General features: G+C 31.1%; 2 protein-coding genes across 2 annotated transcripts; both read left to right on the top strand.

Annotated features, from left to right (window-relative positions):
• Window positions 1-2,867: 2,867 nt before the first annotated feature.
• LOC146532670 (endocuticle structural glycoprotein SgAbd-2-like) lies at window positions 2,868-5,826 on the top strand. The gene is made up of 4 exons (XM_085196779.1): window positions 2,868-2,951; window positions 3,510-3,652; window positions 4,926-5,080; window positions 5,559-5,826. The coding sequence occupies exons 1-4, from the start codon at window positions 2,943-2,945 to the stop codon at window positions 5,687-5,689; spliced, it is 438 nt and encodes a 145-aa protein (XP_085052905.1). The 5' UTR covers window positions 2,868-2,942; the 3' UTR covers window positions 5,690-5,826.
• Window positions 5,827-11,660: 5,834 nt separating this feature from the next.
• On the top strand, window positions 11,661-13,447 carry LOC146532671 (endocuticle structural glycoprotein SgAbd-5-like). Its single transcript, XM_085196784.1, has 3 exons — window positions 11,661-11,855; window positions 12,072-12,273; window positions 13,054-13,447. The coding sequence occupies exons 1-3, from the start codon at window positions 11,728-11,730 to the stop codon at window positions 13,099-13,101; spliced, it is 378 nt and encodes a 125-aa protein (XP_085052910.1). The 5' UTR covers window positions 11,661-11,727; the 3' UTR covers window positions 13,102-13,447.
• The last annotated feature ends 151 nt before the right edge of the window (window positions 13,448-13,598 follow it).

Genomic DNA, 13,598 nt, shown 5'->3' on the forward strand with positions numbered 1-13,598 from the left:
AATAAAATTTCAAAAAAGTTTCAGTTTCAGAGCGAAGAAATAGAAATATTTAATTTCCTCAAGTGGCAATCGAAACCATAACCTTTCTTTACAGTCACACTGCCAGCTGGCCACCGCTGGCCTGAATTAAAATGTTATATAAATAAAAACCAATTACCTCCCAAATATACCAAAATCAATTCTTTATTCAATATATAGGCGACCGTATTTGTATAACACCGCCATATAAATACATTTTCAGTGAGCTTTAAGTTAATTTATTACAAGAATATAACACAAAGTTACCATGGCAATTCTTAATTACCTTAATAGCTTACAAACGCAGACCAACCACTAATGGGGTCAATTATTATTATAAGTTATTATTAAAGGATGTCGATCGCCTATAGCCATACCATACATAATAAACAGAAACTCATCAATCTTAAAATAATTCTTGCACGCAAATATTTTGACATCCTACTATATTAAAGCTTAATGTCATATGTGGTGTTAAACTTTGAGTTTGGTATATACCAACGTTCGTCGTAACGTTTTTCGTAATATATGTTATAATTATATTACGAAAAATAAATTACCTGAAAGTTTTAGTAAATTAGTTTATAAGGCTCGATTGTTACAATAAAAATGAAATTTATATAATTATGTTGTTTGTTGACGCTAAAGACCGTGCAAAGTGGAGTAGGTTGAGTAGGAAGGCAGACCCAGGTAATAGCCGGGATTAATGCCAGGAAGAAAAAAAAAGAAGAATGAAATTTGTATATAATAATTATAAAGAATATATTTAATTATATCGATTAAATCAACGTGATAAATAATGAACGTAATATCCATATTGCTGGGATGGTGATAGAAAATATATTTAGATAGGCTTCGCCCATTTAATCTATACATATCTAAAGTTTTCAATAGTCAGCATAGGTCAGTTATAGACCCTTTGGACATATATACTTATGTAATAGTAAGACAAAATTTTAAAACATAATCCATATATAGAAAGAAATATTATCTTTAACATAGCATAAGAACGTCAGTTATTATTTATTAAAGTTATACTTTACAACAATTATTTAGATTTTAAAGCTGCATGTAAGGTGTTAAAAAGATCGTCCGATAAAGCTCAAGATGGATCGTCCATAACAATGAAAAGGTCACAATAAAGCAAACATTCGTAGATAAATAATAATCGCAGATTATAAATATTTTGAAGGATTACGTCGCGGAATATATTTTAATAGCCCAATTAGATTTATTATGCCACAAAAATATATACTACAATAATATACATTTTTTTTATTTTGCCTTTGTTGTTTATCGTAAATCTGTACCTATAGAATTATATTTTACATTTATATATAACTGGGGACCACCCGCAATTTGCTTGGCTGTGTAGCCCTTGCCAAATTTATAAAAAACTTTCAACGGTTTCATAGTTATAGGTCCACGGGAAGTATTCTATAGGTTTAAATTGATTACGCGAATTTTGTACTAAAAGTATCTTGTAAGCTTGATTTTTCTGAACTTCAAGAGACCGTCGACCTAAATATTTTATATTCATTTCAGATCTATTAAATAATGTGATCTCGAAATAAATGATCTTGACATACGGAGAGACGGATAATAAAGTGATCCTATAAGAGTTCCGTTTTGTTAAAATAATTTAGTTTAATTTTACACATTTTTTATCTAAATATATGTTAAAAACCAACACGTTTCACTTATCTTTGCTTTTGTAACTGAATTCTGAATTGAGCCAACAAAAACTCTCTATTAAGTCACTATTTGGCCTTTGCACGTTAACGATCAAAAATATCATGTTACAGCGTAATGGGGAGTTATTGTAATCGTCTCGTTGTGAGGGAACATTAAATTAGGCGCTCCAGGCATACGTTTTATAATTTACGTGTGATTGTTTACGCTAACAATATTCCGAACCCTCTAAGTCTAAATGCTAAAGTGGTGCCGCTGGGAGTCTCTCGAAATACTAAATTTAGCACACATTTTGAATTATATTTAATTGTATAATCATAAATTAAACTATATTATTATATATTATATTAATATTAAAATATAAATTGAGGTCAGTCGTGGCACAGGGGCAAGCGTGATTGTAAACGCGACAAGTTGTGGGTTCGATTCCTATTCTAGGAAATAAAATATTTAATATTTTCATTTCTTCGTTCTGGGGTCGAGGCAAACCGCGGCGTTTAATTCCGCCAATCAACCCGCACACCTCCAAAATCCGACGGATAATGGGGATCGGAGTGTCTTAACACTATGCTATTCATATAATGAAAAACTTACTTTTTTCTATATTACATTAGAAAACAACATATTTAGAAATATAATGTATTGCAATAAACTTATACGCTTGTTTACAATTTAAGCTCAAATCGGTATGGTGCAACGTTGCTTATTAGGTTCTATGATCATAAATAGTTTTAATTTCCAAAATAAAGGAGCAAATTGCCTTTTCTTTTCAATACTATAAACATCCACTTATATATTATGTTTTTAAAAAGGCACGTTATTTACCTAATATTACACATATGAATTAAAAGGTAATTTACACACACTTTTACACAAAAAATATACATATTTTTACACATATCAATGACAATAAATACTTAACAAAAAAAAACTTAAACTTGATGTACATACATCAATAAGCAAGACACGCTTTAAATTGCAAGAATATTTCAGTTTTGTATGATACATAAATTTTTAATGTGGAAGATATGAAGCGATCACTAACATGTCGGCACTTTGATGTACATGAGTTCTGCGCCTGCGCCTCTGAATCGCTATACTCCAATTTCACGCACTGCGCTGACGCTGCCTCATATAAAAGCCAGAGCGTCGATCTGAAAAATCATTCCAGCCTTACACATCCACCGAGGATCATCACATCTCCTCTTTTATTCAATTAAATTATATTAAAAATGAAATCGGTAAGTTAATATTTTGAGATACGAAAATTAAATTATAGTAAGAGTTTTTAAAAGAATATTGTTATGACATATATTATTTATATATTCAATTATATTTTATTAGAAATATTCAAATAAAAAAAATATGTAAATAAAAAAATATATATTAATTAGTCATAGTTTATTATGAAAATTGAAAACCGTTTCTGATATAATATTCACCATAAAAAAATATGACGTCCAAAAAAACAATAAGAAATAATTAAAATAAGTTCCCTCAAGGATTCCTTTATACCAAATACCCTTTACAGGAACAGTTAACACCTTAGCCTTGAGAACTATTAATTTAATTCGTAAAAAGTAGTCTTCGATTGCGTGTGGTACAATTACGTAAATAGACGCATCAGTTTTATCTAAATGGCAATATCAAGGCGTATAAAAATTCAAATGAATGTTATGGCATTCCATTATTTATGGACTCTAACTATGTTTGCAATCGTTTAAACTACTTAACATTTAATACTACTAGATCTATATATGTTTTTAATATATATAAAGTGTTTTCTTCTATTTTTTCAGATCGTCGTCCTTTCAGCCCTCGTGGCCATCGCTTACGCAGCACCACAATTCCAGTATGTAAACCAGCCTCAGTATCCAGCTCAGATCATTCCTATTATCAGACAATCGCAGGAAATTAATCCGGATGGATCCTACCAATACAGGTAACTTGCGAAGATCGACTAAAATATGTTTAATTTATAAATTAGGAAGCTTTGCTAAGCTTTTATTTTACGCCTAATATAAATATTAGATATATAATTTATTTAAAATAATATACAATTAAGAAGATAGAATATTTATTACCCTCTTCTTAACATCTTAGAGAACTATTATGTGTTTTATAGTGCTTAGTTTGTATTATGTAGTAGTTTATTTAATAGTTCCGCCTACTTATTAGATGTTATCGCTAATATTTCATACGAATACATTTAAACCGAACGTTTCATTGCAAAACTAAAAGCAAAATCATAAGAAATTCCTTTAATGTCAAACGGATTAGTAAGTGTGGGAATTCTTATATATAGAACGTATGATGCCAAGCCTTTATGATGTAACAGTATTGCCTCTTACGCTAATAATATAATTCCCAAGTTGATTCCTTTGCTAAATAATATGTCTAATATTTTTATGTTAAATTCATATAATAAATTTGTTTTAATTTGTATAATTTTTGACAAGACTGTAGCTATGTAAATTAAACTTCACTCTGGTGTCGAGGCAAAAGTTCGAGCCACTCAACGTGCAATGCCTTTAGAATTTGGCAAAAAGTGGAGAGCGGAGTATCTTATTACTAGGTTCCCTCTGCCTACCCGTGAAATATAGCGAGAAGCTAAAACAATAATAATTAAATTGCTGTCCCATGACATATATTTATTTAAATGAAAAATTGAGAAAAATGGCAAGAAACGAACTAAAGAAACTACTGGTTGAAAATAGCATTATTTTCGTATAAGTTGCATATACGAGTATGTAGTCGCGATCTTTATCAATTCCAGCAATGTGACATGATAAGGTTGTGAGGTACATTAAAATGACTTATTTGGACAACTATGAAAATGTTCCGCAAAATCAGGATAACATCTTTCTTTGTAGTCTTTGTAATATCATCCTAAGGTCATCAAGAGCCTCCTACGTTCATATTTAATTATTTACATAGTAAAACATTTTAAAAATCTTCTTCGTAGCAATAATATTGTTGCTAGCAATTTGACTAAATAACTCTTTATTTTTCTTTACAACTCGTATATACATCGTACATATACTCGTATATTTTAAAAGAATATATCAATTGTTTAATTGGTAATTGTATAAGAAATTGGCGATTCACGTAGATTTTGAAATGTAATTGTAAATAAATTATTTTAATTTCGATATAATTTAATTATTAATATTTTTATTTTAATATTTAATTTAATCTTAAATGTATCGTTTTAGTTATGAAACGGGTAACGGAATCCAGGCACAGGAGCAAGGGTACTTGAAGAACCCTGGTATTAAGGATGCGGAAGCGCAAGTAGCCCAAGGCTCTTTCAGCTACACATCCCCTGAAGGCATTCCCATCTCTATAAGCTACGTTGCTGATGAGAATGGTAAGATTTTATATATTTGATTGTGCTATATAGCAATAGTAGTAATATGGTAATTTAGACAAGTGATTTAACGAAACAGTGCCCAATACAAAATCATAAAAAATATTATTTAATGCATTTCGAAAAAACTATCAAACCCGACTGAGGCCGTCGTGGTGCAGGCGCTTGGTAGCATGCGTGAATGCATGCATGATGTGTGCGAAGTTGTGGATTCGATGTCAACACCCCAGGGGACGAAAAATTTAATATTTTCATATCTTCGCTCTGGTAACGAGGCAAGCGCGTTAAGTTCCGCCACTCAACACGCGATGCCTCAATTCAAACTCAAAACAATTTCAATGGAAAGTGTAAAATGAAAGTATCTTAATAGGAAACAGAGTGCCTTAACACTAGGTTCACATTCATTATATATTATTTGTAAGCTACCAATTAAGATTTTAAGAAATTCATTTAAAATATGTTTAATTTTTATTTCAAGGTTTCCATGCTGAAGGAGCTCATTTGCCCACTCCACCTCCCATCCCAGAAGCTATTGCCCGCGCTCTTCAATACATTCAATCCAAGCCAGCTCAACCCCAAAATCAATTCCAGCAAGTGTACCGCGGTTGATTCAACTTGAATATGATACTTCAGAACGATTCCACGCAACTTGGACAAATGAGACTCATACCTAGTTATAATAATGCTACTGTGATGTATTTTATTTTATAAGATTTACAAATTAAATAAAGAGAATATAAAAACTATTTTTTGATTTAAATCAAACTTTAACTGATCAATATAATATTAGAATAGTGCCGCAGTAGGCTGTCCATCCTCATTCGGATGAATACGTATGTATTTTAACTATGTTAATTTTCGTGCTTTAACAAAACTCACTCAATATACAATAAAATGAAAGTATATTACGAAAAAATCGGGAAACTGTAAAAGTGCATTTAAAGTACTAGTTACATAAAAAATCATATTTACTTCATACATTACCTCTAATTTTAATATATGATAAAATCTATTGAAATATTACACACCTACTCGTCTAAATAGTTGCTGGTATATTTTGCTTAGAATAACTCACCAAATTGAATAGAGAGAAGGCTGTATCTAACTCAAATTCATAATTTACCTTTTGATTCTCTTTAAGGAAAATATATAATCAAACCATATAACATATTCCTGAGTTCTTAATAGGAAGAAAAATAATATGATGAAGGATTTCCAAAATAAGGACCCACAAGGTCGCGATCCAAGGGTCGTGGTCCTAGTGAAACAAATAGTAAAATATAAATAGCTCCTCTATGGTCATAGGTTCAATCTTACCACGAAAATAATATGGTTTTTATGTGGTAGATAAATAAGTAAATCATTCATTTAAAATGATTTATTTTTTTGTAAGTATAGAATTATTCCTTCTGTACGAGTACTTTTACCAGATTATTTTTTTTCTAATTACTTCATTTAATTTTTGTAATTAATTCATTTAATAATATTCTAATTAGATAATTTATTGTCATCAAAATATAATAGTGAAAAAATGCGAATTATTATTATTAGCTTTACTCTTTATCATTTACATAGAAGAGTAGACAGAAAAAACCTAGTGTCAGAACACTCCGTTCTCAATTTCAGTATAATGACACTAGACACTTTACCCGAAGTGAGCAAAGAAGTGAAAATAATTCTTCGAGTACCTTCCCCCCCATAAATAAGTAAGGATCGACACCGACACTGTCTCACTACGCCTCTATTAAGTTATAATTATAAACACACATTACGTTAATACCTTAACAAATAAAACTATTAAAAACACTGAAGCAAACTCTCATATGATAATATTTTTAATATTGCTCCGTATGAACTATCAACTCCTTGCATGCAAATTCATTCTATCTACGTCATGGCAGACATTTTTGTAGATCTCTTCTAGTCAAATATAACTAACTAGCGGACGCGCACAGCTTCGCTTGCGTATTTAGGGGTGAATTCTGTACCCATGAAACATGTGTTCAATTAAATATTTTTAAGAGTCTAAATTTCAAATTTTATAAAAATCGGTGGCGATTTAAATATTTTTCCATACAAACTTTCAACCCCTTATATGCACCCTTAGGGGCTGAATTCTAGAAAACCATGAAACAGATGTTCAATTAAATATTTTTAAGAGTCTAAATATCAAATTTTATAAAAAGCTATGGCGATTTAAAGATTTTTCTATACGAACTTTCAACCTCTTATTGGCACCCTTAGGGGGTAAATTCGAAAAAACCGTGAAACACGGGTTTAATTAAATCATTTTAAGAGTCTGAATTTACAATTTTATAAAAATCGATGCATATTTAATTTTTTTTCCATACAAACTTTCAACCCCTTTAGGGTTAAAATTTTTCAAAATCCCTTCTTAGTGGATGTCCAGATTACGATAGTAAACATCTGTCCAAATTTCACGTTTCTACCATCAGCGGTTACGGCTGTGCGTGCGTCTTACCTCAGTCAGTTAGGACAAGTCCTTTTATATACATAGACTAGCGGACCCGTACGCGGCTACGCCTGCTTGAAATATAAGAATATAATTTCTATAGAAATATAATTTCAATCTAGATGAAATGCTAAAAGTGACTATTATATTTATTTTCATAAGGATGAATATCAAAATGACGCGGTAATGAACGCGGTCGCGTAGCGACGACGGTTGTTATTCACATGGCAGAATAAATTGCATGTCAAATTAGAAAGTATTTTAATTTATTAGTATATATGTGTAATGTATGCCTATTATATAGCCTATAGCACTTCTGAAGAATGCAGCTTTCATACAAAACAAAAACAAAGTAAATCGATCCAGTAGATCCAGAGATCTTAGCGTTCAAACAAACAAACAAACAAACAAACTCTTCCGCTTTATTATATTAGTATAGATATTGGAAAATAAATTATTTTTTAACAAAAAACAAACTGACATAAAAAAAAACAAAAAAAAAACTTGTAAAACGTACTTTGATTTTGTTAAACAAAAACAGTTCAAGAAAGATTTTATAATTTTGAAGTCGGTGCCAAGTAAAACAAACAGGGTTGGTAATTTGAAATTGTAGTGAGGTTATTTTATATTACATCTTATGTATTCGTTTTGTAATTACAAAAAAAAAAAAACTATACAAAAAGAAATAATATAAAGCAGAACTATAATATTTTAAGAAATATATGGATCTAACTAAATTAATAACTAAATTGACCACATATTCAAAGAAAAAAAATCGCACAACGCCATCTCGACGAATCGAAGCGAATATATTTGTGCAGAAACATACAACCATTTGACCGTAACAATCGATTCGTGTATGTATAAGATGTTCGTAGATTTCATAACAGATGTCACTATTTAATAAAAATATTAAAAGATTTCACATATTAAGTACTCGAAAAATGTTAAGAAGTTGAAATCTGTAAGACTTAGAAAGTAGTTATTGGTTCGATTAACAATTGTTGTTTACTTTTCGACGGATTTTTATATTTTTTTGTTATATATATTTCTCCTCGGCAATATATCTAATCTATTAAAAATATATATTACCATAAGGCTTTAGAAAAAGAGTATTAAGGATGATAAGCACATTCTGGTGACCAGAAAAGTTAAGGTCATCTGGTGTAAAACTCTAGCACCTAGAAGGAGACTAGGGAGCTGTTTCGTGCGGCTTCTCTCTACAAACATACCTAGGCATTAATACTGTTAACTTAAAGAAGCTTACGTGGCATTGTTAAAAGAAATTGCTTACACGATTTCATAACAATCATTGTTTCTTGAGGAACTCCAAACCCAAAACATTGCAAGGGTTATAAATCTGTCGAAAACGAACTTAAGTACCGTTACTCATATTTTATATAAGAGTTGCCCTATCCAAATACGAGTAACTTTTCTCATCATTATGCATAAGATATGCTCATCAACCATATTTGTCCCTATAACAGATGGTATTTCGATGGTTGCCAATAAAACTTATGTAACGCAACTTTTGTTAATCAGAATGTTCTATACAAAATGCTACCCGTAGCTGATGAGCATGTCTATTCAGTGTCGTCTGTAATAAGAAAGAATATACAATCAGTCGACTCTATGCAAATTGATAGCTTGTCCATTTGAATATCTATACATTTGTATTACACACATAAGGTGGTTGCGGTAAATGTCAACACTCAGTATTTCGATATATCATAAATCAATGGGCTGTAAATTCCCCTAGAGACAACGCTAAACTTTAAATTATGTAATGTATCAAATTTTATAATATATTCGTAGGCTATTGTATTAAATTTATCTGATGTACTTCGGATAGTACATAAGTTGAATTACTTTCTTTTAGATTTTTATGTGCGAAACTTAACGCCGTTAACTCTTCAATGAAAAGAAAAAAACATTAAAAAATTACATCACCATTCTCGTTTATAAATGTTTGAAGCCACTGAAGTTCTATTTCAAACCTAAATACTATCTAAAAATATTTGTCAATACTTTTGAAATAATTTATTTTAATTATTTTCATTAAATAAAAAATCTAGTGACGACGATCGAAATGACGATTTATCTTGAAATAAATATTCATGTTAGTATTTATAGTGCGGTTAAAGCTTTCAGTAAGACAATATGAAAGTGCGAATTACGCAAAGTCATTGAGATTTGTATGAAATGAACACGAACTAGCACTATATAAAGTTAGCATCATAGTGTGATATTATACATATTAGCCTTCAACAGGCTGTACATATAGTTGTCTACCAATAAACCATAGTAACTTGAGTAATTACATGAATATACCTAATAATCTCTATAAATAATGCATTGCTTACTTATTTTTTTCATTATAATTACATTATCACATAGCGCACCCATACAAAATGATAAAGAAGCGGAAATTCTTCAGTATGAATATAATATTAATGGAAAAGGCAATTATAATTTCAGGTATGGTAGGTAGCTTACGAAAGCTTACATTTTTTTATATAAATAAATTCACATAAATCGACTGTATAGACTTACAAAAAGTAATAGGCGTTAATTTTTTTAGCTTCAAAACTTCTAATGGTATAACAAGATCAGAACAAGGAACTGTAATGGATGAGGGTCTTCCCAGTCAGTATATATTGGTAGAAGGTAGAGTTATATATCAAAAACCTGATGGAGATGAGGAAGCATGGACATATACGGCAGATAAAGACGGATTTCACCAAACGCTAATTTCAGCAAATCTTCCAGAAGTAGGCATTCCAATAAGTGTGTTAATGTAATAAGAAAATAATTTTATTAAAATATTTTTTTTATTCTTTTATCTAATGTTAATATATTGGTATAGCAGAATGCACTACCGTCAGCAGTTGTGGCGTCTTTACTCGGCAAGTAAATCGCGTTCACTATTACTTCAGAGGAGGGCTTCACGAAGTGCTTTCGAAATGTAATTTACAATAAATGATAAGCCACCGATAAAAAAATCTTTTCTTCTTCTTAAATAATACCTCAATAAATTAAATGAATGTGCTTGTGATACCGTAACGTCGTTTTATGTTTCCTTTCTCGGCTCTGGCTAAGCCTAAATTTCAGAAAAAACTCGAGACCTCCAATTTTTGTACGGAACCCCTTTTTGTGGGCAAGCCCGATTCGCACTTGACCGATTTTTACTAATTTGGTATAATTATACAGGTTAAATAAATAATGCGTTGACGTGGCGCATAAGAACAATGGCCAGCAGTATACGAGATGGTTGTAGGGTGCGATTGCCAATCTCAAAAATAACTTAAATGCTTATGATGATTTCGTTTCTCCAGACTACTAAACTGTTCGGCGGTAGGTTCCGTCTGTCTACTATTTTAAATAATTTCTAACAGTTAAGCGACCGTGCGAACAAAGCTTAGCAAGACAGTTGCAACTATTACATATATCTAAACACTAGTGGACCCGGACGCGGCTACGCCTGCTTGAACTATAAGAATATTTTCGCGTCGGTCATACTCATACTATGCCGCCCTAAGGCTAGGTGATTTGGAATCAGTCAAATCTCCTTAATTATTTATCAGAATGTTATACAGTAAACTATAATTTCAATCTAGATGAAATGCTAAAAGTGACTATTATATTTATTTTCATAAGGATGAATATCAAAATGTCGTGGTAACGGTTGCGTAGCGACGCGACGGTTGTTATTAACATGGCAGAATAAATTGCATGTCAAATTAGAAAGTACTTTAAAATATATTAATTTATATGTGTAATGTTATATTATATAGCCTATAGCACTTCTGAAGAATGCAGCTTTCATACAAAACAAAAACAAAGTAAATCGGGCCAGTAGATGCAGAGATCTTAGCGTTCAAACAAACAAACAAACAAAGTCTTCCGCTTTATTATATTAGTATAGATGAGAGTGGGTGTTACAAAACTTATAAAGCTTAAACTATAACCATATATGTACAAAGATTTCGTTATAACCAAATTCATAACGTTAGAGAATAGTAGAAAGAACTCATCATGAAATATATATAAAAAAAATATAGAATCGTACGTGTTGTACGTTATCACATTTGGCTTGAGGATAATCACTATACGTGTTTTATATAATTTTGCACGAATCCTAGAATAGACGTGTTTTACTAGAACTCTATCAGACATGAGTCGTTTGCTTCTCGTTGTTGCTTTATTAACGTTAATACACTGTTCCGTATCTGAAAATGATAGTGAAGCAAAAGTGGTACAGTATCAATATAATATTGATGAAAAAGGCAATTATAATTTCAGGTATGTTATTTAAAAATATTTTATTTTATTTTTATTTTCTCTGTCTATCACATTTCAACGAATTTTTTTATTAATTTTTGTAATTTAGCCGACCTTTTAATCCACGCGGGCCCGAGAAATCAATATTTGGAAGATATATATTGTTTATTGTTATTAATTGAAAAATGAAATTTCAATATTCAAATTTTAAATACACCTATAATTATGTACTTCCAGTTTTAAAACATCAAATGGTATAACAAGAGAAGAATTTGGAAGCGTTGTGGATTATGGTCTTCCTAGTCAATATACCTATGTTAGAGGAGCATTTACTTATTACACCCCGGATGGAAAGAAAGAAGCATGGATATATACAGCTGATAAGAACGGATACCATCAAGGGCCCCTTGAAGATTTAGATGAGAGAGTAGATGTTGGAGTAAGTCCTTAATTGTATACCTCTATTAATATTCATGAATAATTGTGATGATAAGTGCATTACCATAGGACCTCGTAACGACTCATTTATATAATTGCTATTCGTATATTTAATTAAAATAAATCAAATCAGCTTCTCGCGGTATTCCGCACACAGCAGGGTAGGCAGAGGGAACTCAGTGTTAAAACACTCCGTTCCCCACTTTCTGCTGATTTCTGGAGGCATTGCGTGTTGAGTGCCAAAACTCAACGCCGCGCTTTCCCTCGACACCAGAGCGAAGAAATGGAAATATAAACGTAAAAAAATATTTCACTTCCTCGAGTGGGGATCGAACCCAAAACCGTCGCGTTACAGTCACACCTTTGTGCCGCTGCGCCACGATGGCCTAGCTATATTTAATTGACTCTATAATTTAAAACGATGAATATAACAGTGTATTATGTTTATTTTACGTGTTTAAATGTAATCTTGTTTATCTTGATGTTTGTATGGCGCAGCCGTCGTGTCTCATTAACACTGCACGCAATGGTTGCGGGTCAAATCCCGCATCAGAGAATGTTAAATTCAAACTGAATGTAAATATTTCACGATCAGGTTAAGATAACGTGTGATGTTAATCCAACATGCAATTTAACGGTAGGCGTTAAAAAAATAAAGTATGACCTGGTTCTACCAAAAGTAAAAGAATATTAACTTTAATTTTATTTTTTAATTTTCTGTTTACTTGCTCGAGCGTTACGTATGGTAATAATATATGATATAACTTTTTTTTTTTAACAGTTAGCCCCACTACCACCAGGAGTCGTGGCATCTTTACTTGGAAAATAAGACTTACCATTTAATACTTATTTACCGGCTACTAGCATATAAAAACGACGACGCTGAAGCTAAGCCTAGGAGAGCCAGAAGAAAACTTTTAAAAATTAAAAGTTTATTATTAGAAATCATTAAAAAATCCAATATAATAAACTAATATTAATTCTTCTATACCACATATTGCATTCTCATTATTTTTAATGGCGTCTGATGTGTTTTGTTTGAGCTTTGCATTTGTTTAAATAATTATAACAGGACACCCAGAAGAATTTTTTACTCGCGTCCCCATTTTTATTTCCATCGTGGACTGTACCTAAATTGTTTAAAAAACTGCTATTAAATAAAACTATAATAACTGGTTTTAATTTTATTTCTTCTATAATGATATATTCTATGTTCAGTATTTATAGCATATTGCACTATACATTTAATTTAAATAAATCCGCTTCACGCTGTATCCCGCACACAGCAGGGTAGGCACAGGGAACCTAGTCTTAAGACACCCCGTT

This window comes from Heliconius melpomene, chromosome 13, assembly GCF_056956725.1.
Source record: "Heliconius melpomene rosina isolate 202511_hmr_F chromosome 13, ASM5695672v1, whole genome shotgun sequence".
Lineage (NCBI taxonomy): Eukaryota > Metazoa > Arthropoda > Insecta > Lepidoptera > Nymphalidae > Heliconius > Heliconius melpomene.

Coding starts and splice junctions, on each gene's coding strand:
- LOC146532670 (XM_085196779.1), top strand. Junction 3,653..4,925: donor GATGGATCCTACCAATACAG/GTAACTTGCGAA, acceptor GTATCGTTTTAG/TTATGAAACGGGTAACGGAA. Junction 5,081..5,558: donor CTACGTTGCTGATGAGAATG/GTAAGATTTTAT, acceptor TTTTATTTCAAG/GTTTCCATGCTGAAGGAGCT.
- LOC146532671 (XM_085196784.1), top strand. CDS start 11,728: ATGAGTCGTTTGCTTCTCGTTGTTGCTTTATTAACGTTAATACACTGT. Junction 11,856..12,071: donor AAAGGCAATTATAATTTCAG/GTATGTTATTTA, acceptor ATGTACTTCCAG/TTTTAAAACATCAAATGGTA. Junction 12,274..13,053: donor ATGAGAGAGTAGATGTTGGA/GTAAGTCCTTAA, acceptor TTTTTTTAACAG/TTAGCCCCACTACCACCAGG.